Source organism: Chlamydotis macqueenii, chromosome 4 (genome assembly GCF_036417535.1).
Source record: "Chlamydotis macqueenii isolate bChlMac1 chromosome 4, bChlMac1.mat, whole genome shotgun sequence".
NCBI classification, from domain to species: domain Eukaryota; kingdom Metazoa; phylum Chordata; class Aves; order Otidiformes; family Otididae; genus Chlamydotis; species Chlamydotis macqueenii.
Window position 1 is genome coordinate 69,170,051 of NC_141559.1, and position 27,859 is coordinate 69,197,909.

General features: G+C 37.6%; 1 protein-coding gene across 4 annotated transcripts in view; it reads left to right on the forward strand.

Annotated features, from left to right (window-relative positions):
* Positions 1 to 752: 752 nt before the first annotated feature.
* Positions 753 to 27,859, forward strand: part of RAB28 (RAB28, member RAS oncogene family) — a 64,702-nt gene continuing 37,595 nt past the window's right edge. For 3 of the 4 annotated variants that reach the window (XR_015258509.1, XM_086747344.1, XM_086747345.1), the window contains exons 1-4: positions 753 to 1,170; positions 8,513 to 8,609; positions 13,880 to 13,968; positions 22,795 to 22,924. Coding sequence is in view for 3 of the 4 variants with exons in the window: in XM_086747344.1 (XP_086603470.1) it covers positions 1,093 to 1,170; positions 8,513 to 8,609; positions 13,880 to 13,968; positions 22,795 to 22,924 (394 nt within the window). In the remaining variant the exon portion in view is untranslated. Of the gene's footprint in view, positions 1,171 to 7,081; positions 7,138 to 8,512; positions 8,610 to 13,879; positions 13,969 to 22,794; positions 22,925 to 27,859 lie in introns of those variants that run through there. The other variant, XM_086747346.1, reaches the window with a different exon arrangement.

Genomic DNA, 27,859 nt, shown 5'->3' on the forward strand with positions numbered 1-27,859 from the left:
AGAGGGGCCAAAGGAAAGCAAAGAGAATAATCAGAAGTCTAGAGAAGACAACCCAGGGAAAGGCTGAGCGAAGGGGAGTTGTTTAGTCTACGGAAAAGAAGAGGGGCTGACGACAGGCTAACGATTTTCAGATCTGGGAAAGGCTGCTGCGGAAGAGAAGTTTTATGGACGGTTCTCCGTGGTCGTTGTGCGTAACAAAACAATGGTTTGAAGTCCAGTTAGGGCTATGTAGACAAGTTTTTTTTTGCTTGTTGCCTGCATAGGTAGAAAAGTTCTGAGCAGTTTGCCTAAGAAAGCGGTGGTGTCCCTGGCTGGTGGCTTTAGGGGAAAGTTAGCCCAAGAACTGTGCGAATGGCTGAGCGGTAACGCGGGGAAACCGGGCTGGACTCGGTGCGGTGCTTGCCATTGCATCTGCTTTCTGTGCCAGCACGTTTCTTTACAAATACGAACACATCCTGTGGTGGCGCGGAAGCCCAGCCAACACAGTGGCGTTACCGAGAACCACCCCGGTTTTATTTTCCCTTTGCAAGCCTTCAAGCCGCCGGCGGGACCGGCCCGTCCTGGTGGGGCCCGCGGGGCGGGCGGGGGTCCCGGCTGCCCCACACCCCACAGCCCGCGGCCCGGGACCCGCCCGCCGCGGGCACCCCCACCGGAGCCCTTAGCCCCGCCCCCTGCCCCGCCCCCCGCCTTCCACGTGCCGTAGTTACCGCGCTGCGCGTCACTTCGGGGCTAAACCACCGCGGCGGCTCGCGGAGAGTGGGGCTGAACCATTCACCCGGCCGCTGAGGGGGAAAACACGGAAGTGAGGGTGTCGCTGGTGCCCCCTGCTTGCGCCCGCTGGACTTGTTGCTGTAGCTCCCACGCGCGAGCTATCATCTCCCCCTCCCCTCCGTTCTCCCGTTGGTTTCGTCCCGTGCGGGCCATAGCGACGGCGGGCGCGCGGGGAGAAGATGGCGGCTCCGGCCTCTGCGCCGCTGCCGGTTCCGTGAGCGCGGCGCTTGCTCCTTTCCCCCTTCCCCTCCTCGCTCCTGCGCCCCGTCCCTCCCGCCTGCCTTCCGCCTCTTCTCCCTCCTTGCCGGGGGCGTAGGAACCATGTCGGACTCGGAGGAGGAGGAGAGTCCGGACCGCCAGCTCAAGCTGGTGGTGCTGGGGGACGGCACCACTGGCAAGGTCAGTGCCGGCCCCCGCCGGCAGCGCCCCGCTCCTCTCCGTCGCCGCGGTGCCCCGGGCCCCTCTCCTGGCCTTCCCCCTCAGCGCTCCCCGCGGCTGAGCAGGGAGCGGCCCGCGGCGGCTTCCAGCCCACCGCGCGGTCGCCATGCCGCTCTCCCTTCACCCCCAGCCCAGCGCTTCTCCCTCCCCGTCGTCTCCCCCGCGTGTCTGGGGCGGGGGCGTAGCGGGGAGCCGGGACGGGACCCGGCCGGCAGGATCGGGCTCTCCGCTGCAGAGCTTATCTCCGGGGCCGCCTGTATCCGCTCCGGGCTCGGCAGCGAGACCCGCTTAATGGGGTTTCCGTACCCCTCGCGGCACCCGAAGAGGCCTGGTGAACAAACAGACGTGTGCGACTTTAATCCAGTTTTCTTGAGCCTTAATAAAAGGAGCGGCTGACACCGTACTTGCTGCCTGGTATCCCAGCGATCCCCCAGCGCTGCGGACCGCGCACTGGTGACGGGGGATTGCCCGGCCGGAGTTGCTAGAATGGCCCGAAGTTGTTCTCCGTGGCTGGCAGAGCCCGGGAGGGGCTGGGGTTAGGGCCGAGCACCTGAATTCGCGGTTCCGGCCGAAACGACGAGCAGGAAGGGTTGCTTAGCTGAGTCTACAGGCTCTCCTCATTTCGGCTTCAAGGCTAATAAATAACCTACTGAGGTGGATAGAACAGTTTGTATCAGAATTACTGTTTCAGTAACACTTGTGGGGCAATTTGTTTTTTGTTTATGACTTTTGCAGTTGTGGGTTTTTTTTTTTCCTATCTATAATCTACATAATTAAGTACTATTTATAAAAGTTTGTTTATGAAAAACTTACACTTGTCTTTTAGTCAAAATTTCTCTTTTAAAGAGATATCAAAGAAGACAAGAGGGGTGCCATGTTCTTGCCCATGGAAATAGTCAATGTTATTTACTTACAAGTGTGGACATACATGTTGCAGTATCTAGCCTGAATCCTTTTGTGAGATGCACACTAAAACAGCAATTTTATTGTATGTTTGAAGAATACAATTTTTCCGCAATCATTAATTTGAAAACATGGGGAGACAAAAAGTCTGCCTGCTTTACAGTTCAGATACAAAGTAGAAATATTCTTGGAGGTGGTTTAAATGTGCTGCCTGGCATTAATAAGGCTTTAGTGAAAGCACATGCATGTTTTTGCTCACTTACTTAAGCAGAGCTCTGTGGAGAAACAAAACATTTTTTTTTGTCACCAGCAATACTAAACTCATTCTGAAGTGGTATATATTCATCTGAGTCAGTGGATGAGCAATTGCAAGTGACTGTGTGATGAGAGCATAATAAATGCTCAGGATTGACAGCTAAAGTGCTGTTTCACTGGTAGCGTTCCCCAGGAGTTTTCCATTCAAACTGAGCAATCCTTTCAGTACTGCTGTTCAGCACCTTGTGGCGAGACCTCTCGCCAAACATGGATTTTCAAGTGTTCTGGAGTTTTGATGTGTATTTCGGCTGATTCCTACCTCTCACATGGGAGCTGCCACTCACTGAATCTCCTGCTGGCTCTAGGAATTCTGTGCTTCAAGTGCGGTTTGTTTTGCATGAACGGCAGCTACGCTGTGGTGGGCTGCTTTTCCTCCTGTCCCCCCTAGATGATGCTGTAATAGAGGCTTCTCCCAGCCATCCTGATGGCCTAGCAGCAAACACTTGCAATAATAGACTTATTGTAAGATCTTGTAAAAATAAAGAAGCAATTGAGTCATGGAATGGAAGATAAAAAGTACCTAGTCTATTTCAGGCACCGCAGAAGACTAAATTGTCGAGGTTCCTCTCCTTTGTTGGCTCCTCATTCCGCTTACGTGTTGAAACGTGTATGTCTGTATGTTTTCAACTCTACATAGCCTGCCTCTCACATCAGGTTCACAGCTGGTCTTTACACACATGCATACTTAGCCTCTTATTTACTGTGTGAGACAATGGTTTTTCTCTTCCTCTATTGCTGGGATCATCAGACAGGAGGAGTGTAGAAAATAATGCAGTGTATCTTTGAAATATTGCATCTTGTGTTTACTGTGAGGTGTTCACGTTTGACTTCTTTCCATTGCTCTCCCACCTGCCAAAAAAACCCCAACAAACAAAAACAAAAAAATGGGGAGAAAAAACCGAATTCCTCCTTCTTGGACATCTGGGACTGTCTGGGCTTGAATTCTTCAGGGGAAAAAAATCATGTATTTGTGAGTCAACTGGCTGAAGGTGTAAACTTGCTTTCTTTTTCCTCACTTGTTGTTTAGAAGCAATGTGACTGAGGTTCTGTGCTAGAGTTGGTAGCAGTTTAAAAACAAATCAGTGTCAATTCAAGCTAAGGGTGATGTTTGTGTTTCCACTAGCTAGGATTTGCTCTGTCCGTGAGGCAAGGGTGGGATGTTGTGCTTCTATTAATTTGTTCTGTGGTGGTTGAATGAGTAATTGGATACTTAAAATTTTAAGAATAGGAATAAGCACTGCTGGCGCAAGCTCTAAGGAGAGAAGAATAAAAAGGGAAGAAGCAGTAAGAGGAGTTAGAGAGTGAAACAGAGGAGAATCTGAAAAAGTATTAGGGTAAAATAGAGACAGTAAGGAAATAGTAAATTGTTGAAAAATTGAGAAAGGCAAGTTTGGCTAGTAAGAATATAATAATAGAGAATTATTTTAGTGAAATAGACAAACTAGGAAAACAATATGAAAAGAAATCGGAAGCGGGCACAATGTGAGATGAAAATAAACATAGATTATTAATAGCAGTTGACTCTTTGATTTTGATTACAGGAAGGAACGTATATACACAGTGCAGCCTTATGCATCTAGGTTTTAAATCAACCCACTTTTCACGAGCCAAAATGATTTTCCATTAAAATAAACCAACATTACTAGTATGAATTGAAAAAAATGTTATGAACCAGATACTTCCAGTCTTGCTGTGCGCAAATTGACTTAATATTGAAGTATATAATGATGCTGATTTGAGCTAGAACTACACTGATTTGCTACTGTTAAAAAAAGGTTTTGAGTCTCTGGAAGCAAATCTTGGAGCTATTCATGGGGAGGGAGGTCCTGAAAAATAGATGTGCGAGAGCGGCAAAGCAGCGGAGGTTCTGTCTTTCTGCCATCTGTTGCGCCTAAAGTATCGTAGCAGAAACATCCTACCTTTTCCTTCTCCTCTTAACAATGGGCGATGAAAATGAAAGAGCAAATGCTTGACCTGGTGTGGGAATTTGCAGGAGCTGAAGCATAGGCTGGAACACAGAGTGGTGTCCTGCTTGCTTTAGGATTTTTTTAGCATGCCAGATTTTAAAGCATGGTGCCAGTTCTGGATCTTGTTACACATGGGCTCAAAAACTTCATCAATGTTGACAAAAATATTGCTGCCACTGTTCAGTCTTGCAAATGGAAAATTGCATCAAGTGTCCTGTGCAGACTGGCCGAGCTTCATAGGTCCATGTCTAATGTCAAAAAGTTCATAATTTTCTCTTCTTCAGTGAACAGAGTTTCATCAGTAGTTAGGAGTGGAGTGGAAAAACATCAGCTTCAGATGTCAGAACTACTTCCTTTGTTTTACAAAATACTCTTCCCCCTCCCCGTGATAAAGCTAGACAGCTTGCAATGAGAAATTCTCCGTGTTGGACGGTTATGTTTTTATGCTAGTTAAAACCTTTCCTTATTTTCATTTTGTCTGCCTTAAAATTCTTGCAGTAGGGATGGGACATGACTGAGGGGTGAATGTTGCTATGCTTGGAGAGTGGCATTGACATTCTAGAAGGGAGTGAGGGAGGGGATAGATATGTGTTGCTTCTTGGAAAGTGGAGTCTCAGTTGGCTGGTGAAGTTCGGAACTATGTGCTTACATTCTGTTCAGTTTTGGTTTTAGTTTTTCTTTCTTACAACTATAATACTACACTTCAGCATCATTTTCTGCAAGCTTTATTCTGTTGGATTTTACTCAAAGAATTGTCATTGGCAGGGTTTTCTCTACAAGTTTCCGTGTTGTCCTAGTGAGTAGTCAGTGTCAGTGGGAGCTGGCTATCATTGCTTGTTCTATTTGACTTTCAATTTATTTCAATTTCTTGGCTTTTGCATTTATTTCATAAATATTATTTACTTTTTTTTTCCTATTTACTCAGTATGTAGGTATTTAGGAACAGTGTGTCAGCAGCTTATACTGTGAGTTGTTGACGTTGAAAAATAGAGGCAAGAAATTGTCTTGTCTCTCCTGTGAGGTTCATTTGTGTCTTCGTTTGTTTCCAGAAAACTTTCCCATGTATCCCATTGTACTTTGCACGTAGAATACTATGATTTTTCTGTATTATTATTTTTTTTTTGCTGCTGTCTTGATTGCTATATGTTAGAACCCAAAGCTGATGTTGTCTGAAAGGAGGGAGTTTGTAACACCAACCTTCAATAGTGTATTGCTATTCAGAACAGCATATAAACATTTGCTCTGAAGTATGCAAGATGTGTGAACCTGCCAAACTGTCTAATGGAAAGTCTGCTATGAAAGTTGGTGGCCTGGTTGTCTTAGTAGAGGTGTGAAGGGACAAGGCCTTCTTGATATCATACTATCCTCTGGTCTTTACATTAATGGCTGACATTTTATGAATGGAGCATAGTCTTCTTTTAAAAAATGATCACTGATAACTTATTTATTTTTACAGCTACAATTCAACTGAACCATTATTTATTTTTTGGTTTTTTTTTTTTTTTTTTTTTTGCATAGAATCTTTTATGGCAAGCATGGCAGAGAACAATTTTTGAGTTGAAGGGAGTGTTTGCATTGTAGAGGTACTTGAATATGCATTGATGTAACTTCTTTGTTTACTGTTGTGGAGAAGTTTGAACTGTTGCTCTTAGTATTTTGTGGATAAATGCTTGTTCTGTGAATAAATAGAGGACTCTAGTCTGGTAGTCCAACACCTTCCTTGAGCTCTAACGTTTATTAGAAAAAAAAATAAATTAAAAAGGAGTTAGTCAATGATTTTCTGCTATAAATTCCTTTGCATTCAAGAGCACAGTAGAGGGAAGACTGTTTAAGTGGACTTTGCCATGCTGTTGATTACTTGCTGCTCTTGTTGGTTGGCTGTTAATTGAATGTATGTTGTTTATTTTTACTAACACCCCTAGAAGCCCTCAGGGAATATTGAGTGTCACAGAGTGATAAAGCTAATATTTACTGAGCCCTTAAAACAAGAAGGGAGTGGTTGCTTACTTAATGGGGATCTAAATTAGTGTATTGGAGAATATGGAATACTATGATATAGTCAGATGATATTTTAATCTGTATTCTGAGTACTGGTTACTTTTCCAAAAAGGAAGATTTCAAGGAGAAGACTGTATGGTGTATTCTTGCAATGTTCTTGTTCTTATTGACATCTTTAAGGTCATGACAGATTAAAAATAATTACTTTGTAATCTTGACATGCTAATTATTGTGATTAAAAGAATCAGTTCTACTGACTTTTTCAGTACTACAGTCTAAATCTGTATTGAATTTTGTTTTGTGCGTGTTGTTAGTATTACTGTCACATAGCTGTAGGCAGAAGAATCTTCTCACAATTCATCCTCTGTCATCTTCACCCTTTCCACAGTGATATAAATATATAAGCATAGTTACGCTATTTCTAGTTTACTTGCTTTTTTTCCTTCATTTATTTATTTATTTTTAATCCTCTTGGGGCTTGAGTTCAGTGAAGTAAATGAAAGTGTTGCCATAGTCTTTAATTGATTTTTTGGATTACTTCCTAAACATGCCTTCTGATAACAAAATATCATTTATTTCATATATATGACAGTGATAGGAGTATACATGTGACATAGAAACAAGAAAACAGTAAATCTTGTGTTATTTACTTCACAGGTAATTTAATAGTTGAATAAATGTTTGCTTATTCATACTAGAGCTTTAATGCTGGAGTTCTAGTGATCATGTTTTCATGCAAAAAAGAGTAAGTTATCTTTTCTTCCTGTGTACATTAGACATTATTAGCGTAATTTAGATCTCTGTTGGAACCATTCTGTTAAAATAACTTTCCTATTCTCATTTTCCAGAACTATTGGCATTATTTTGCTATTGCATTTTTAACTAAATGTACTCTAACAGCAATTTTTAATAACAATTTATGTGCCGCATCTCTTTGGGTCTTGATGAACGGATAGCTGTCAAAAAAAAATCCTTCTTGCCCATTTAGAGTTTTCTCAGACAGCATAAGGGTTTTGTGAGGCTACTAGGCTTCCCCCCCCCCATATATATATATATATGTAAATATATATGTAGATTTTTTCTGCAATTACTTTATTTTTATATTTTCAGATGTCATGTCAACAAGAGACTTGTAAGTGTGTGCCATTGATTTGATGTAGGATGTATTTCATCTGTGATTTTAATTTTTTCCATGTTATAAACTTTTTTATTCTTTGTAATTGTACCCCTCTTTTCTCCTTTCCCTTATTTTTTAATCTTAGATTGTGGGACTTTCTTCTTTTTTTTTTTTGCTTTCTTTCTCGTTCCCTTTTTTTTTCCTCTCCTCACATAGAAAACTGAAATTCCTAGTGGAATAATATAAATGCCTTATTTCATTACTTTATGTAGGTTAGTTGTCTATCCTTTTAGCAGTATCTAGTAAAAGCTGATTATTAGGTCGACAGTGTGTTGGTCTACTTTAATAAATCCACAAAATATAAATTGAAGAAATAAATTTCCAAAGTTCTACTAAAGGAATGGTTTTACAAATGTGCATTCTTAATATTTTAGTCTTTCCTGTGTGAAAGAAAGTACGTTTCCTATCTTAGACTTCAGGTAATCTCTGATTCTGAAACCCTGATGTACGGTGGCAGGAATCCTGCCACCCTTTGGAGCCTCTGTAGGACTCTGCGCTGTGCAGATTGCTGTTCCCTCTCAGAAAGTTGGTTTGGGATTATGGTGTTCTCTACCAGAGAAAGACTCTTGTTTTGGAAATGAATGCTTTTTAAAAAGAATAAACTCTTCAGCAGGTATGGATAGTGTCAGTTAGATTTTGTCAATTTCAGCGTACTAATGATACCTCATTGAAATCTGTGTAATATTTTGTAATAAAAATATCACAGTATCTTAGAAATACAAAGGAAATATGTACCTTGCTTCTTTTTACATAAATTACTAGCCTTTGTCGCCTCCTCCTATTACGTTCAAGTTGGCTGGAATGCTTGTCAATCCAAATCCATGAACACTCTCAGCATGTATTGATTTAAAAAGTGCTTAACTGTATTTCATACTTCTGGTTTAACATCAAGTTTTTTTTTCTGTTTAAAATGACAATTTAATTTGATATTGTTCTGTTTTAGACATCCTTAGCCACACGTTTTGCCCAAGAAACATTTGGAAAACAGTACAGACAAACCATAGGACTGGACTTCTTCTTGAAAAGGATAATATTGCCAGGTAAGAGAATAAAAACTAACACTGACAGGCTGGGCTGCAGTAAGACTTGTAGAAACAGATTCTTCAAAGTAATGTATATTGAATAAGCTTAGTACAGTGCTTTTTAAGGCAAAGTAAATTAGCTTATTCAGAGAAAATTTTTGTTAATACATTTTTGCCAGGTGACAAAAGGTTATGGTTTGCAATGTGTATCTTTAAGTAAAACACCAAATTGAAATGAAAGGAGTGCTATCTGTATTAATGACTTTTATTATCTCTACTTGAGTGTACTCACTGTCCGTGTGAATAGTGTAACATGCAACAATGAAATGGAACTTTAAATATAAAGTATATGTGTTTTGAAAGAAATAGATTTTTTTTTTTTTTTTTTTTTTTTTTTTAAATGAAATACATGTCTTGTATTTGAGTTGTGTGAGAGAAGCATAATGCAGCTATGGAATCGGAGTGCTCTAATATGTGAATGCTGTTTTATGCAAGGCAGCATGAAATTGCTGGCATTTAATAGACCACTAAAATTTAGGGTCCCTCGGCACTCATAAAAATACAGTTTGAGCATTCAAGATGTTTCACTTCACGATGGCAAAGAAACTATTTAGATGCCAGTTGCAGCACACTGCATGGAAAATGCAAAGAAATAATTAAAAAAGAATAGTTGCTGGTAAAATTTGTGTCTGAACAATTGGGGGTTTGAAATAAGTATTTTCATTCATCTGTGGTTGCTCAATTTCTAAGTATGAAAGTATTTCATTAAATGCATTTTCTTCTGGTTTCAGAAATCAGAAGTAGTTAGAAAAAGCATGTGTAATTATTAGAAGTTGTAGTGAGATTTGGTGCAAATTCTGTAGTTCTGTCTTTTTTACTTGTGGAGGGCAGGGAGGGAAGCAAACCAGAAATGAAGCATTTTAGCTATAACCTGAAGTTATAAGAAAATATATAAAGTTCTTGAACTTATTTTGTTAAAATTATATTGCCAATAACTTCTTGATTATGTTTATATATTTTTCTTAAGTGAAACAGAATAATCTTCTCAGACTATTCCTACATTCACTATTTTGGTTTGGCCATTTTGCTGTACTTTTTTAGTATCTGGTGAGTGATAAAGTACCAAATTTCAGTGCTTATTTCTCCGTAAAATAAACAGAATAATTTTTTTATTGTCCTGCTCATGCCTCTAAAAATATCAGTGTGCATAATACTTAACAGCAGTACTTGCAAGTGGAATGTGTACACAAATCATGCAGTGTGCATGCTGAGAACCTGTATTTTGCAAGTTTTTTTTCCAGCTGTTAAGCATACAGAAGCTATTAGTACATTACTGGGGTTCTAAATATTCTTGTTGAGTAGAAAATTTGGAAAATTATCAACTATTGATTCATTCATGTTTTACTTTCTTTTAGTTTATTTTGTAATAAAGTCACAATGTACATGAAAATAGCACCAAAACAGCAACAAAGTCTGTACACCTCATTTCCTCATTTACCATTCACAAAATAGTAATGTTTGTGGAATATATTCATATTCAGGAAGAAATGTTTTTCTGTAGATTGTCATTCTGGTTTTGCCTATGTTTGTATTTGGGTATATATGGATTGCTGTATTTTATAGGTAAGCTGAACTGGTGGTGGGGAGTGAGAGGGAAGGAAGAGAAGAGGGAGGGAGGTAAAATTTCTAAATATTGGAATGGGAAGCTTTATTTAAGTAAGGGGATTTTTCCAATTTCTTGGTTAGTTCTAGGTTTGCAGTGTGCTATGCTTTGAAAGGTTAATTCATGCTGCTACGCAGACATTATAATGTGTATATCAGTAGGGAAAAAAGTCTCCATTTCTCTTATTTAGTTGGAGAATTGATGAATAACTATGGTTCAATAGTAATTTTTTTTTCTTCTTTAAGCAAAGATTTCAGAAGTTAAAATTACTGATTTCTGGAATTGCACAGAAGTTTACATTAGGCCACATTAAAAATGCATTTTAGCTTGGAAAATAAAGTACTGTTTTTATGGGGTTTTTTTTTGGCTTTTTAAAAATAAAAGCTGTATTTGTCTTCGGTTGTTTTGGTAACTGATACAGTTTTGCACAGAAAAGAGTAAATATTTTACGTGGTAAAACAGTATGGTTTAATACAAATAGTAAATACTTTGATTAATTTTGAACAATATGACTTCTAGTGTTCAGCTGTTGACAAATTCTCTTCCTGCAGTTTTAATTTTTTTTTTTTTTCAAACGCATATAAATTTCAGTGTATTTATTGATTCAATATCTTGTATAGTCTGGATGCAACCATGGTGTAGATTTTACTGCTTAAATAGCGTATCTGTCAGGGTGTGCTGATAGAGATTCTTAAAAACCATAGTCAAATACTTTTAGGAAGGTTGTGTTTGCAGTCCAGTAAACAGGATTCTTCTGTTAAAAGGATTTTTTTTTTTTTTTTTTTTACTTTGTCAGTGCAAAAAGTGGGCAGACTCTTGTTTTTTAGTTCCATCTTGACTGTGCAGCACTTTTAGGTAAGGTTAATCAATGCACCAAGTATATTTCTGCAGGATCACTACTGAATCAGGCCAGTGGCTTCAGTTCATACCGGAGACAGTCTAGATACCTGCGCTTTGCTGCCTCAGTTATTTTAGCTTTGCACTCGTGTGTTTCGACAGAGTAAAGAAGTGCTAGTGTTTTCTTGTTCCTTATCAGTGTATTATGTATTATTTTTCTGGGATTCTTTAGTTGTATTTTTTGGTGTGTTAAACTTGTTTCTAAGAACTGGCTTATGGTTTCTTTTTGTTTTGTTGTTATTCTCCAGTTTTTATGTTCCTCTATGAAAAAATAGAAGCTTTCAACCTTTTTGCAGAAAACTTCATGTGCTGGAGTCATAGTTCTTAACTAAATATTTGCTAGGCAAATTGTCCGGAGTTTTTCCCTCAGTCAGAATAATCCTAACATCTTTCTTTCACCCTCAAAATCAATCTGAGCACAAAGCACATATTACAGAACCTAACTGGAAAAAAAGGGAAAATGAAGCATTCTACACTAGAAATTATCAGCATGAATTTCAGTAGTTAGTGAGGTCTTAATTAAGAACCACTTCACCTTAAATGAACATTCCAACCTTTTTTTCCCTAGTTTTTTTCTGTTGTTAGTGAAGGAAAGTAAATAATTCGTAACAGTAGATTAAGTTCAACAGTCACTGTTAGACCATTTAATTTAACTTCCTGCATTAAAGTTTCTCAGCTAATTTCATACAGTTATCCAGATACTAAGCCCAGTGTGCTGTGCATGATTACTACTAGCAGGAGGAAAAATAAAGTTAGAAACTTTTAAAAGCATTTAAACACGAAATTAGGCATCTGAAAATTGTTCAGTTTGAAAGACATAATATTTATAAAGCTATCTTTTCAAATAGCTGGCATGAATGACATGGTAAATTTCCAGTAGAACACATGCAACCAAGTGAGGGATAGAATACTGCAGCATGGTGAGCTTTTGGGCATGTTTAGTTTGTTTACCCAGTGGGGATGCATAGTAATTTCAGACTGTGGATTCACCAGTTTATCCGTGCCAGATGCTTCACAGAAGACTTTCCTGCATTGTTGGTAGTCACTTATGTTTGAAGCTTTAAAAATAATTAATACATAGCATATATGCTGTCAAAACAAATAAGCTTTTTATTCTATGAAAAGTTGCCTTTATTGAACTGGAGTGTTTATGATGTATTTACTAAGCTCCATGTAAAAATTCTTTATCTTAGTATTAGATAAAAATCAGTGCAGTTTAAAAGTACTGTTGTCTCGCATTCATCTCTATATATTTGAGGCCAAAGTAGCAGTTTAGGAAATCTGCGCTTTTAACCAGATTAAAGCAAGATGCACCATAAAGATATAGTACGGTACATTTAATACCACAAGTAGCTTATATTCAACTACATAGTTCTAATTTGCTGTTTATATTCACCGAGTGCTGGGATATATTTCCATGGAGCGCGCTCCCTTGCGTAACCGATGTGAGTGTGTTGTAAATTGATGGCTGAATAGGTTGCATTGCGTAAAATAAGGTTGTTAATAACAGAAAATTGTTGAATTAAGAGTATATTGTTCTTATCAACCCAAAATAATGTGGTGTTTTTTGCTCAACTTTCAATTGTTGTGATGTGGAATTTGTTGCAATTTATTTTTTTAAATCTAGGATTAAAATTAGTAAATGGTTATGATTATTAGTGACTATGTAGAATTGTTATTAACATGTAAGTAATTTTCTAATCTACACATAGCTGTAGGAGTTGTGTGTAGATTGGAAAAATTTTCATCAGACCTTACTGTACTAGAGTTTAGTGCTTTCAGGTAATCAGTACATTTTTGAAAACAGTTCTCATCATGCAAAATGAGCCAAATTATACTTTAATATGTTTGTACGCATGTGGTGACATACATTGCTGTGTGTATGTTTAGTCTGTGGGTTTCTGAGTTATTAGCTTGCAGAATATGTATAACTTCTAGAATATGAAATACTCTGTATTTACACTGATTTTTTTGTTACTTTATTTTTGAAAACCTATTTACAGTTTCAACATAGCTTAAAGACTGTTTAAAATAGAAAGGAAGATCTATTCTTCGTGTAGATTCTTCAAAGATGAAATTATGTAAATCATGTCCAATTTAGTTGGCTACTTTGGGGTGGTGGATGGAGGAAATAATCATAGTTTGCATGCTAAACTTAGATGTGTGTCAGTATTTCAATTTTTTAATCTGCCAAATATATATAATTCTTTAACTGTAGAGAGAGAGCGTCACTACCAAAATGCAGTTACTATGCAGATTTTCCCCAATTCTGGATTTGTAAAGAAAATTTGGAGGAGGGCTGGGGAAGGGACACAGAATACGAAATAATGTGGTTAAGCTGGCATTAGTTGTATTACCTTTCAATTCCAAGTAGCATGCTATAGAATGTTCTCTGTGAAGTTTTACGTGTGTCTTCAGTGATGAATGTTATATAATTTCTAGTCAGGAATGTCATACTTTAGGCAATTACAATTATTTTCTGTTAAGTATGTTAATGTCTAGCTATAGTTTTACTGCATCTTAGTGACTTAACTGGACACAAGTGACTTTTTTTCCAAATGACAGTCATCTTTGTGTTGAAATCTAGTTACTATTTATTGTATACTTGTAGAGAGCTATTGCTGTTGATACGCTAGAGCTGTATTACCTGCAGTGATAATATATCTTTAATTTTATTTGGATGTAAATTTTCCAGGTTACACAACATCTATATTGTTTTCTTTTTCAGGAAATTTGAATGTTACTCTTCAAGTGTGGGATGTAGGGGGGCAAACAATAGGAGGCAAAATGCTGGATAAATATATTTATGGAGCTCAGGTACAGTATAAATAATTGTGATAATTGTATCTCTGGTAATTATGTAAAAGCATTTAAAATTTATTCTTAAAATTATACATATCTTACAGGTTGTTGTTTTATAAGTCTCAAAAATGTTTAATCTCTGCTTAATCTAAACTTAGTTGATGTTAATATGCAAGTTTAATTTTGGTATGTAGTTAATTTTTTAGAGTGGACTGAAAAAGCAAAGCAAGGTTGTGCTTTTGTAGATCTGACTGACTCTCAAGAACAGATGTATGTTTCCATGCTTTGTGTCTTGAGTTAAGAAAAGCAATCATAGTAAATAGTAAAGGCTATTTGGATATCCACATGGTAGATATAGTGGCTGCTTTTAGAACAGATGCCTCCTGGGGGGAAAAAGTAGAAGGAGGAAATTAAGGGCAATCCTACACCATTAAACTCATACATGCAACTGGGGTTATAAGAGGGCAAACAAAAGGAGACAACCAGGTAGCTAAATATTTTTGCAGAACTCCTATCCAATGAAAATTAATTTTGTCTTGAGGTTAACTAAGCAACTTGAAGTGAATGGTAGGATTAAGTAAGAGCTAAATGTTATAACAGTATCACAAGTTATGATTTAGTAGGATCTACTATACGCCAAACTCCTTAATGTGAGTGGTCCTAAAATGTACTCTGTTCTTTAATTTGGAGTTTGTAATCAGAACAATAGACATTATTTTATAGTGTTATATTTATCTGAAAAGAAAACTAATACACTTATTTTTCTCCACAGTACTTTAAACAATAGGAATATGGAATCCTAAAACTTCTACTGGACAGAAACTTTGTACAAATAAGTACAGCACAGGAATGGCTAAGGAGGTTAGGATTTATTAGCTTATAGGATAAAGACAAACTTGTCAGTTTAATATTTTGTTACTTTCAAAAAATGTCTGAATGTTTTTAGCTGCTGCATGTGTTCTATAGCATTTTCTTATTTTTTAATAAAAATAATTTTGCTGTCTTGTTAAAGATCTACCAAGCAACAGAAAGTGGATTCCGTGACAGAGGGAATTTGATTAATCACAAATTGTTGCCATATGCTCGAAGTAAACTCAATGAAGGAAATAAAAGGCTATTAACCTTTTCTATATTGAATTTGATGATAAACTTAGGAGTTTCTTGTCAGCAATAGCAGATCAAAAAGTTAATACCATTGCCTCGGAGTAGTGAAAAAAGTTGATATCAGTAAGACTAAAGTTACAAAAGTTTGATTTTTAGTCATTCTGGGACATTAACAAAAAAACACTACATCAAGTCTCTTCTCCTTTAATTGTCCCCCAACCTTCATTGTAACCCTGATTTTTTTTTTTTTTTTTTTGTAATGAGCTGATGGCTCTTCTCTTTCCCATTGTTGGCATGTATTGCAAATGTCTGTAATAGGCTTCTTATAGTCAAAACTGACTTGTAACACACTTTTCTCTTAGCTTTGTAAGAGCACCTGTTAAAGACACATAAAACTCTTAATGTTTCATCAACAGATGAAAATAGAATGATTCAGAAAGACACTGCTTTCAGCTTGTTTCTAGGCAGAAGCTTATTTCCTCTTGAACATGTGTAGCTTTTTAGAAGAAAAAAAGGAAAGATAGAGTGGAACAACTAGGAGTATTTAGAAAGAAAAATCCTCTATATTGAAATCCCTGTGAATGGACAGTAAAGCAGCAAGAAAATAATTGGGAAAAGCTAGCATGGAATTAGTGAGGGTAAATTGTGCACGACAAACTTGGTTGCCTTGTGTGATTGGCTCTGTGGAGAGGATAGCAGTGGATGTCATTTACCTTGACTTCATTAAGGCCTTTGACATGATCTCCTGTGATATTATTACAGACAAAATGTTGCAGTACAGACTGGATGGGTGGACCATAAGGTGACTGCAAAACTGAATGGACAGCTAAACTTAAAGGGAGATGGTCCATAGCTCAGTGTCTTCCTGGTGCCTGGTTATATGTTGTATTCTTTAGGGGTTGGTACTGGGGTCATGTCTCTTATTAATTCTTTGAACAATGGAACAAAACATTGTTTTTAAGTTTGTAAATGACACCCAACTAGGGAAGAATGGTCATTTTGCTGGAGAGTAGGGCTACTATTGAGAGAGACCTTGACCAACTGAAGGAATGGAAACCTTGTGAAGTTCAGTGAAGACAAATGCATAGTCCTACACCTGGGATAGAATAACCTTGTGCAGTCTGGGAATCAACTGGAGAGTGACTGGCAAAGAGCCACGAAGCTGATTAATGTACTGGAGCATCTCTCCTATGAGGAAAGGCTGAGAGAGCTGGGACTCTTCTACCTGCAGAAGAGAAGGCTCAAAGGCATCTTATCAATGTATATAATACCAGAAGGGAGAGTGCAAAGAAGATGGAGCCGGGGTCTTTTCAGTGGTGCCCGGTGACAGTGCCAGAGGCGATGGGCACAAGTGGAAACACAGGAGGTTCCCTCTGAACATCAGGAAACACCTTTTCACTGTGAAGGTCACTGCACTGGCACAGGTTGCCCAGAGGGGTTGTGGAGTCTACATCCTCAGAGATATTCAGAAGCCATTTGGACATGGTCCTGGGCAGCTGGCTTTAGGTGGCACTGCTTGAACCAGGGCATAGGTCCAAGCAACCTCTAGAGGTTCCTTCCAACCTCAGTCATTCTGTGAAATGGCTTTGGAGAAAAGGTGGAGATCCTACTGGGGAAAAAAAAACAGTTGAATGGGACTCAGCAATTCACCCTTGCAACAGTAAAAGCTAACTGAATAGTAGACTGCGTTAGTAAGAATGAAGTAGGCAAATCAAGGAAAGTGATTATTATCCTCTCTGACGTTTTTGAGGCTACCTTTGGAGTACTGTGTTAAGTTTTGGGTTCCTCGGTACAAGAAAGCCTTGAAAATCTTGGAGTAATTCTAGTGAAGGTTGCTACAAAAGTAGTATATGTACCTATGGTGTGTTGCACTTGGTCAACGTGTGTGGTGCAACTGGGATTTTAAACATCTTGTTTTTAAAGTCCAGAAGCTGTACACATACACATAGAAGCAGATGATTTGGATCTGTTGCAGAAATTGTATTCATCCGTGTGTATTCTCTAAATAATTCAAATTTAAAGTATGTGTGTAGACTAGCTTACGGCATGCCTACAGTATGCATCATGCTTTTATCTGGTATTTGCAGATGCCCATAGCCTTGAATAGACTTCATCTCATTGATTGTTGTGAGATTCAGAAATCACCAGTGGCTGAATTCTTGGTTTTTTGCTCAGAAATCCAAATATATGGTAGACCTACTTATAAAATACTAAGGCCAACTGGAGATGAAACTTTGGAGAATCTACAGCACCTGAAAAAGTTATCTTAATAGCAAGTCTACAGTTCACTTATCTCAGTTGAAATTTGATCAAGATACCAGAGTGAGTAAGTGGAGCATCCATCTGTATTTTGCTGCAAAGCTTGCCACTGGAGGTTTCCTTCTCATTGAAAGTGAGCTCAATCAATTCTCTAGGATAGATCTTCTGGTTAAGTTACTGTCAAAGTGTCCTCCTTCAACTGAGGTCCTTGATTTCTTGTGCCATGTTTTAAAATCAGAGTGCCAGGTTTCAGGATGGGAACCTACTTAATTTGCTTGTGTGATTGCAATTGGAGAAGTTGCAGTTCACTTGCTGTCTTGAAACAGTCCCCGCCGCCCCCCCCCCCCCCCCCCCCCTTTTATTTTCCTTTGGTGTTGCTTATCCAGAACAATACAGTTGCCGCATCGTGTCTTGGTAGCTGAATTTCACTCATGGGTCAGAAGAACTCTACAAGCTCGGGGGGGAAAATAGCTCTTTGATCTTTGTTTTCTTTGGAAGGTACTAATAAACAGCTTTCTGTCAGTGTTGGTTAAAACTGACACATTTATCTCAGACTTGAGAGAGACTAAGAGTGATCATAGTCAGTTACCACAACTGAGCTCATAGACAGTAGCCCATTCAGTTATGGCAGCTCACTTGCATGTATTTAAGTGACCGTATCCTCAGTATCAGCAAAGACAACAGTGGTTAAGTATATGTAGACTATAAACTGTTTTCACTTGTAAAAATAACATTTCTACAGATGTGCAAGGTATCATAATAAAGTTACTCTTTGCTAAAATGGATATTATGTGACTAGAAAAAAAAACTTCAGAATTTGGACCTGACATATTTCATTAATATTAATGAAAATTTGAAAGTTAATTTAATTCTGTCATACTAAAATCAGTCATAGGATGAGGGCAGCTGAGAATAAGCCTGAAGAAGAAAACAGATGGTTTTAATTAATATTTTCTGTAGTTTTCTTTTATTGTGACAAATCTTGACATAAACTTGACGCATTTAAAATGTTGATTGTCTAGTGTGAATAACCTGGTTGCAATGCTTCCATAGTAGCAGTTCTGCTGTGCAATAGCACTGCTGTTGTTTGTGTGGTAAATATTTCAGAACCACTCCCGTCTCTTACCTGTAATTGGTGTCCCTACCCACATATCTAGTTTAAAGTAAGTTTAAGAGCTGGCATATGCTCCTAACAAGCCATAAATTGGCTTGTTAATAGAATAAGAGTACTGCAGACTCTACCTTCTCCAGAGACCAGCAAATCATTTCTGCAATATTCTCAGTTTCCAGTGACCTATTTCTGAAAATACTGTATCGTTCCAAAACAAAAAGCACTCACATGTGCCCTAATGTAGGTAAAATGTCTCTTACTAGAGTGCAATTATGCAAGCAGGGACTATTTTCTATGTTGCTGGAGACTAGAGAATTAATGTGCTGTTCTCGGTATGTTCTCCTCTGTGTTTCAAACCTTTTTCATTACAGGGAAATGTACTACATTTGTGTAAAAAGGCCACTGTTAGTTTTCCACCTTAATTTCCTCATACATAATAGGAAAATAACAGCTTTTATACTATCTACTCATTCTGTACTCCATATACTGTAAGTTTGGGGAAAATATGATGTATTTTTGTGAAAGCAATGATGGGATTTCTATGTTAAAAAAGGTGAAATAAATTTTAGCTATGGAGTTATGATTAGTCTTTCATTAATTATCTGTATCATGCTAAGTTGCTTATAGAATGCTGTTGTGGCAAAAATCTAAGCAAGAAGTATTCTTTGTGACCTGAAAGTTGTGCTGCTTTTTTTTTTTTTTTTTCTTTCTCTTTTGCATCTCTAAGGTGTCATACCTGCCATCTTTGTTTCTTAAGTATGGCAAATATTGACAAGATTCAAAAAAAGAATGGTTAAGAAAATAACATGTTTTAAAGGCAATGTTTAGTTCATGGACAAGGGAACCAAAAGTAAGTTAGGTGAGCTCTAGTTGTGAACTGCGTTTAATGATTTATTTCACAGTAAGTCCACTGTGAATACTCTTTCTTCCAAAGGTGTAGGTAGGCTGCAGTTGACTAGAGGGCATGTAGCAGAGTAGCATTTTGATGAAGAATTAGAGAGTTGGCCAACCTTAAATGTTCAAATTCTGTTCACTTTATATTACATCTAACTCTGATTAAACTCTTCAGTGCTGAAGATGGTTTAGATAGTCCGCTCTGCTTTTCTGCCAGCTTGTGAGAGAACTTGGCCACTGGTTAAAGAAGTGTGCCATGTGCACTTTCTCATTTACAACTTTCAGCCTTATGTGTGTTTTATTTTAACCTTTACAATATCTGTCCTTCAGCTTGAGTTTCTTCTTTTCCATTGAGCATTTAATAGCATCAATATATCCTTCCTAGAGCAAGGGTTATATTACGGAAGACAAATATATACATGCACAGGCATTTGGGTAGTTATAAAAATAGGCATGAGAAATTAACTGAAATGGAAGATATTAAGGAATAAATTGTACAAAATTTGGAAGAGGGAAGTGGATGTTTAATATTAGATTTCATTAGGAAAGTAAAGAAGGAGAGATAGCAATGGAAAAGATGAGTGTCATAATTCTTAATTTCCTTGAAGGAACTGGTGAAAGCTATTCCTCAGAAATTAATAGCAGCCATATAAATATGAGGAACAAGAAGTAATTTTACCAAGGAGTTGGTGGCATTTAAGGAAAACAGATCGATTTGTATTGCTGTGATAGGGAAATAAGAATTGAAGGGATCTCAGTAGGATGTTGCCGTCCTCTGAAGCTGTACCTGTGTAATGTCTATTTCATTTTCATCAACCTTCAAAAATCCTCCAGTGTTGATGACTCTGCTATCCCTGAAGATAGTGTATTTTGAGTTTCACTATTCTTATTGTCTGCATGGTGGTTTTGGGTTTTTTTTTGTTTTGTTTTTGTTTAGTATGTAACCTTGCTATAATCTTCTTGCTCTAAGTTAAACCTGTTACTACATGTCATATTGATCGCATAATCATAACAAAATTCATGGTGGAAGGGATCTCAGGAGGTCTGTTGTCAAACCTCCTGGTCAAAGTAGGGTGAGCTGTGAGATGGAACTGAGTTGCTCAAGGTTTTATCCAGGTCCTTCTTGTAAACCTGGATGGAAACTGAGCAACCTCTTTGGGCCACCTATTCCACTGCTTGATTTTCCTCATGGTGAAAAAGCTTTTTCTTACAACTATTTTGAATTTCTCTTGTGTTTCATCCTCTGCCATGCAGTACTATGAAGAGCTTGGCTCCATCTCCTTCATGGCTTCCTCATGGGTATGAGAAGGGTGTTTTTAGGTCCCCTTACAGCTATCTCATCTCCATGCTGAAGAATTCTGGTTCCCTCTGCTTTTCCTTGTAGGATGTGCTCCAGCCTCTGACCATCTTGCTTGCCCTCTGCTGAACTTACTCCGGTTTACTGATGTCTTGAGGGGCCTAAGACTGGATGTATTACTTTAGTTACAATCTAAGAAGTGCTGAGTAGAATGGGATAGATGTCTTGGCTGTGTTTGTGCTAATACAGCCCGGGATCACATTAAGGTTGTTGCTGCCAGGGAACATTGCTGGCTTATATTTGATGTGCTGTCTACAAAGACTTGCAGGTCATTTTCAGTTACTCCTCAGCCAGTCAGTCCCCGCAGCCCGTATCGTTTATTCCTCCCCTGCAGGAGGGGTTTGCATTTGTCCTTGCTGAATGTAGAAAGGTTCCTGTTCACCTTTTCCTTGAGTATATCTATGTACCTCTGAATGGTAGCCCCAGCCTCAGGCATGTTGGCTAGTCCTACCAATTTAGTATCATCTGCAAACTCTGTGGAAGAGCATATAAAAAGAGAGCTCCTGTTATCTTCTCTTGCCACTTTTACCATCATCACCATGCCTGCCATCAGTCTTGTGTTTGTTAAAACAGTCTAGGTTTTTTTTGGTGGTTTTTTTTTTTTTTTTTTTTTTTTCCAATTTTCTTGTGTCAGTCATGGTTTCTAAATCTCCGATATTGTTACTGGACTCTTCTAGTCTACCTTTTTCTTGACATTCAGTGTCCAAAGCTGGATGCGTCATTTCACCTGGAATGTTTCATGCCAGTGTGATATTTGCCTTTTTGCTACAAAATAGGCTTGACATGTTCAACTGTGATCTGCTGTAACTCCTTGATCCTGTTGTACAGAACCTGCTACAAAGCCAGGTGTTTCCTGTCGTGCAGTTGATTATTGCTTCCTTTGAACTTATGCTACTTATTGAATTGCATCCTATTATTTTTAGATTGTTTCTGATCATATAATTTAAATTCTCCTCAAATAATCTTGCAGTGTCCACCAGTTTGTTGTCATATGTGAAATTAATTGAATAAGCGTGCACTCTATTTTGTGATCTAAGACACTCCTCATGAAACTATCAAGTAAAGCTAGGCCAGACAAATGCTTGAAAGACTTGACTTGAAAAATCTTTTCTATTGACAATGAGTCATTGAACCAGCTAATTTTGTATGTATTGTATTGTTTTTTAGAATATTTGTGAAAATTTTGTATGAGGAACAGTGTGCAGTTGCAGGGATTTTCTTTTTTCCTGGATGTGAGAAGTGCAACAGAAGCCAGTTATGTCTTTATTCCTTGTTTACAGGATACTTACATTATGAGTGTAGTGAAAAGCAGGGGCAGAAGACAATAAATGAGAGTGATCTGTGAGAGCTGATCTTAGAGTTACGGAGGGGAGTATGTGTAAATTTGGGCTATTAATAGGCTGTGCTTTATAATATCAGATATGAGCTCTAAGGAATCCTCAGTAATGTCTGTTTTGAGATTTGGTTACCTGTAGCCTGACCCAAAACCTCTGAAATACGTGAGACTCCCTTCTTTTTGACTTCTGACCACATTTTTAGCTTCTCCTTTGGAAGTTTAAAGCTTGCCGGTACTTCTTGCTTGTCTTCTACAACAGTGAAGGAAGAAATCTGGCCTTTCTCCCCAAAGGAGAGCAGAGACGTCACAGTCAGGCAATGTGCAGAGTTGTACAACTGAACTACTTTTATTTTTCTTTTTTTTTTTTTATTCAAAAAGGGAACAGTGAAACTACAAATAACATATTAGCTAAAATAAAAGTCCTTCTCCAGTGTGATTTTTGTCTTCCTATTAGTATGAAGTGCTTTTTGGATTTTCAATAGAGCATATGCAGTTTGAAATATTTCTAGTATAACTAATTGTGCTCTTCAGTGAAGTTCTATTTTTTTCTGCCCTTGTGGTTCAGTTCGCATCTAAATTTGGAACACATGGAGTGCAGAAGTATTGTAAGAAAACGTGTTTATTACAGCAGCTTAAAATTCCTTTGATTGTTCCTCAAAAAATACAATGCCGTTATTTGTAAATGCTCCATTTTATGATAATAATATAGACTGATGCAAATGTTACCATGTTAGAATATTTTTATAACCCATAACATTTAAAATACATCTTTTTATTTAGGGTATTCTCTTGGTTTATGATATTACGAACGGCCAGAGCTTTGAAAATTTAGAAGACTGGTATAATGTGGTAAAAAAAGTGAATGAAGAATCAGAAACACAGCCACTTGTGGCCTTGGTTGGAAATAAAAGTAAGTTATTTATACTTAAGTATTAATTGAAATACTCTGGATGTTGCTCTCTAATGAAGAAATGGCACAGGGCATATATCTTTAGTAAAGTGAAACTAAATACTATCTTATGTGTTGTTGCTGTGTCCAGATGACATATTTGGATATACCTCAGTGTTCTGGTTCTGGGCAGTTAGGTTGAGGGACTTGCTGCATCATACTTTGCCTAGCCTGCAGCCTCTCTGCCTGTGTTTTCTTTACTTGGAGAGCAGCACACAGAAATAGAGAGCTCTCTCACCCATGTTTGAATTTGATAGGGCTTCAGGATATAGCCATAGCATGCATCTAGAATGGAGAACTGGGAGGCATTCCTGGATCTAGTAACAGGTCTATTTCATAGTTCTGTATGTCAAGAGACTGCTAAATTAAGTGCTGGTATATATATTTAAAATAATTACACTATGCACTAGGCATAATATTTATGAGTTGCTCATTAGGCTTTTTTTTTTTTTTATGCTTTCTGTAGTTTTGCATAAAGTTACTTATTTCCTATTGTTTTGAATTTTCTTAACCTGTCCTCTTTTTGATTATGTAAGTATGATATAATGGCTTTCTTCTGACCACCAAAATATCCTGCTTTAAATAACCATCACCAAATTAGTTTCCTAATTAGGTGAATTCCAGATTCCCCCATTTGCAGTTAAGAAATCTTACAGAAACATCCTTATTAGCATAACTAAGGTCTTGATCCTGGCTCTCTTACCCTTTTGCTATTGAAGGTGATAAATTAACATAAAGCAATTTTAGAAACAATGTGGTGGAAACAGATACAGAATTTTTAAACAATGTAAATACACTTTTTTTGAACAACAAAAACCAGATTTGATTTTTTGACTTTCCAAGTAATTTGTGTCTATGTCACAGTGTCCGTATCATGAAGAAACCTGAAAAAAAACCTCATCCAGCAAGTTAGTATTGTTTAAAAGCATTTGAAAACAATGTAGAGACAACACTTTCTTTCAGAACATTAACTGTAGTGTTGCTACTATGATGCTATAACATTTTATGATATTAATTATGAAAGACTACTTATTTTCTGGGAAGAGAACAGAGAAACTCTTAGAGTTACAATATATAAATAGCACTTCGCAACTTATAACGTAGACAGTGTCGTACTCTAGCACTTAGACTTGTGCAAAGCATTTGACGCTGTCCCATACACCATCCTTGTCTCTAAACTGGAAAGATAAGGATTTGATTCCTGGACCCCTCTGTGGATAAGGAATTGGCTGGATGGTCGCACTCAGAGTTGTGGGCAACAGCTGGATGTCCAAGTGGAAACCGGTGATGAGTGGCGTTCCTTAGGGGTCATTATTAGGACTAATGCTGAAAATAAGCAGTATGAACTCAGATCTCCTAAATTCTGGACCTTCTCATGCTTTTTTTGTTTGTTTGTTTTTATCTTTTTTTTTTTTTTTTAAATTCAGGACTAGCTAAAAGGAAGGACTGTCATTGCTCACTAACTTATTAAAAATAATTGAGAGATCAAGAACTTCAGAGATGCAGTCCTCCATTGTGAAAGTGGTGCTTTAAGGTGACTGTCTTCCTCCTGGGCTCTTAGTTTTATTTTTTCATTCTTTCTTCCTTCCCATACATTTTTTTTTTTTTTTTCCCCATAGCCTGACCTACACATTTGGTCAGAGGGAGTAGAAAACTGATTTGAGTCAAGATCTTACCCAGACTTGCTTCCTGCACTTAGGTCTGATTATCAGTTAATTCTCTATCTTTCCATAGATTTTTGTCTGTGCTTTTGGTAAACAGCGAAAGGAATTGTAAAATTTAATGTAGAGTTTTTATTTTTCATATTAATTGTAAATCATAAGGTCTTAATAATTCTAAAATTTACAGTTGGCATTGAATCTTAAATATAACTTGCCTTGTAACATACTTTGTGGTATTTTAATCTTATTTAATATAAAGTATTCATTTGCACCAGAAAGCAGGAAGTAAACCATACTGTTAAGATTTAACAAATGCTTTTGAGTTTCAGTGCAGTAATATAAAATTTTTGTAGCTATGTTGCTGTCAAATTCTTTGACTTGTATAGGATACATTGAACTATAGTTACCAAGTGAATGAGTTGTGTGCTGTGCACTTAAGATCTTTGCTTAAATTTGGTGTTGACAAAGTTCAGTAATAGCAATGGATCATCTAGTCGTTAGTGTGAATTAGAGAGATTTTATGTTTGAGAGAGAGTTTTGTATGGCTGATGTCTGTCCTTCCTTTCTACCTTGGCTACTTTATATGTTTTCTTCTGTATTAATCTATAAGCAGACTCCTTAAGCGTCATACCAACATTTTCAGTGGATATATTGTAAACAAAAATTAACCCAGGTTGCATGGGAGCTACACTCATTTTGATTTATAGGTACCAAGATGGTCTTAGGGCAGTGGTTATCTGTAGCTTATATAGGGGGTAGGAGTTATCAGGTACCAGTGTATAGTGGAAGAATGGATGATCTCTGTTCTTAGAGATACTAACCAGATCCACTCCTCAATAAAGACTAATAACTCAGATTTTTAAACAATCTTCATGACAGATGAGGGCACAGAGGAGAATGCATCAACACTAATTAAGAATGTTGACTGCTTGTTCGTCTTAGCCATGATTAATTGATCTTGGAGTGCTATCTCTGAACAGGAAGTGGTATGCTGTTACATTTTGAAGTTTAAAGGTTACATTTTAGTGTAGCCATTTACATAAATGTAAAATGTTTTTAGCTATCTTACCTGAATGCAGAAAGAAACATTTTTCATTCCAGTTACAAACTAATATTTGGTGTACTGTGTACTAATGTGAATCTGGCTGGTAACAGGACATACAAACTCTGCTTTTGGACTCTATTACTGCCTTATAGACTTAGTCTCCCCAGTTGTACTCAGAAGATTTCTTCATTAATACTTATTTTGAGATTCTAACTTATTAAAATTCATAACTATGGATTCATTCTCTTGTCCCTCCCAACCTTCCCCAGCTGTTTTCTGCTCTTGTTTCCTGTGGACTTGCACTTGTTAGGTTCTTCACATGTAATTAAGACAAGTGTTGAGCAGCAAATGCAAAGATCCCTGTTCTTTTGAGTCTTATACCTGATTAAACTAAAGTTCCTGTATGTCTGACAGCAGGTCCAGTCACCTGAGCCTCACACATGCTCCTGGGATTGGAGGGTAAACTGCTTACATGTAGAGACTCCCTTAAAAAGAAAACCTTGTCCTGTGCTACAGTCGATTTACCAACTCATTTGAATAAATGTAGAATGCTACCCTGTTTTAAAATATGTATAGAATGTTTGTCTCGACAACCTCATAAGATTAATAGAAAATTGCAGTCTTATGGATTTGTTTGTTTCAATGGTCAGGTAACTTTTTTTAAAAAAAAATTTTAACAAGAAACTTAAATTAATGAAAGGGAAAAATCACAGGTGAAAATGATCTTTTAATCACTATAATAATATATTTCCAACCTGGTGTCTGAATGTGCTTCGTATAACTTAGGGATGGGAGCAATCTAGAAACATATACATTTTTGAGTGATAAAATTACCCTACTTGTCTGAGAGAGCATCTGTCTTGTGAGATTTTGATCCTAAATCATGCTTGGCATAATATTAATGGTTCTGGCTACCATCACTGCTGAAGTTAACTATTTAATTGTGTCTGTTTAGTAGACTTGCCCACATGGTAACTTAACTGTGATATGTACCGCACAGAGGTACATAAACAAAGCCTGAGCCTCAAGTGTGGTTCTTTAGAAAGTAGCTGAGCTTACAGAAAATTGTCCAGAACAAAAGAGAGAAGGTTTATTGCTGTGTGTAGTATTTACTTAGACATATTCCATTGGCTGTGAAAGGAAAACACCTGGCAGGATAGATCACAAGGATCTGGGCTTATATACTCCATTCTGGCCCCAATCTTCACGTAATCTGCTGTGATAAATATATCTGTTGCATCTGGTTGCAAATCAGCCCGTGTTTTACTTGTACCCTTCTTTCAGAATCCTTCATAAAATGATCTCTTGGATAGGAAGTCACAGTGGACACAGCAGCTGCTAAATAAGTTGGCAAACGGCAGAGTTTTAGACTCCTGGACTTTCTTCCAGTGCTGCAGCCATTACTGGAGTATGTACACAGGATAGATTTTCATGGTGGCTCTCAAAAGCCAAGTGGCCTGTCCCAGAGTACTAACAAAAAAAGAATGGAAAGGGGAAATATTTTCTGTCATTCTACTCAAAAGATAATTAACGGTCGTTATCATAATTTTTTGCCCTGCCCATTTTAAGACTAGTTTCTGATGTTCAACACAGATAGGATTAGCTAATAGCTAGCTTGCTTTTTGATTTGTGTTGTGCCGCAGTGTGGGATTCAGTACAGGGATGAAGCTGAGTAATATATGCATCTTTCCCACAGAAGATATATTACTGTTATACCACTTGTCCGAGTTTGGGATCTCCACAGCTAGACAGAGCCCTCATATAAACTGTTGCAAGTCTATGAAAATCAATGAATTCGCATTCATTTGAACTGGGACACATAAGCTGTTGTGAAAACTGTTTCCTGAAATTAATGTTGTCTCGTTTGGATCACACAGTGCTTTAAACAGGAAATTGAGGGCAGTCATGAACTAGTCCAACTGATAGACTGTTCTTATGTTATGCTTTTTTATTTTAGTGAGTGTGAATAACTTGGTTTCTTCTTCCTGCACTTAAAATCTTGAGGCTACACTTCAGTTTTTTATTTGCGCACATAAGTTTTGCCCACTAAGACCAACCAAGAACTAAAAGCAAGTTCAAGGACCTGGTAGAATATTGTTAGTGTAGCTGGAACTCAAATGCCAGTGTGACAGAAGTGCCAGTAGATAATATATTCTAATTCACTAACAGTTATACTTAAATTCAGAAAAA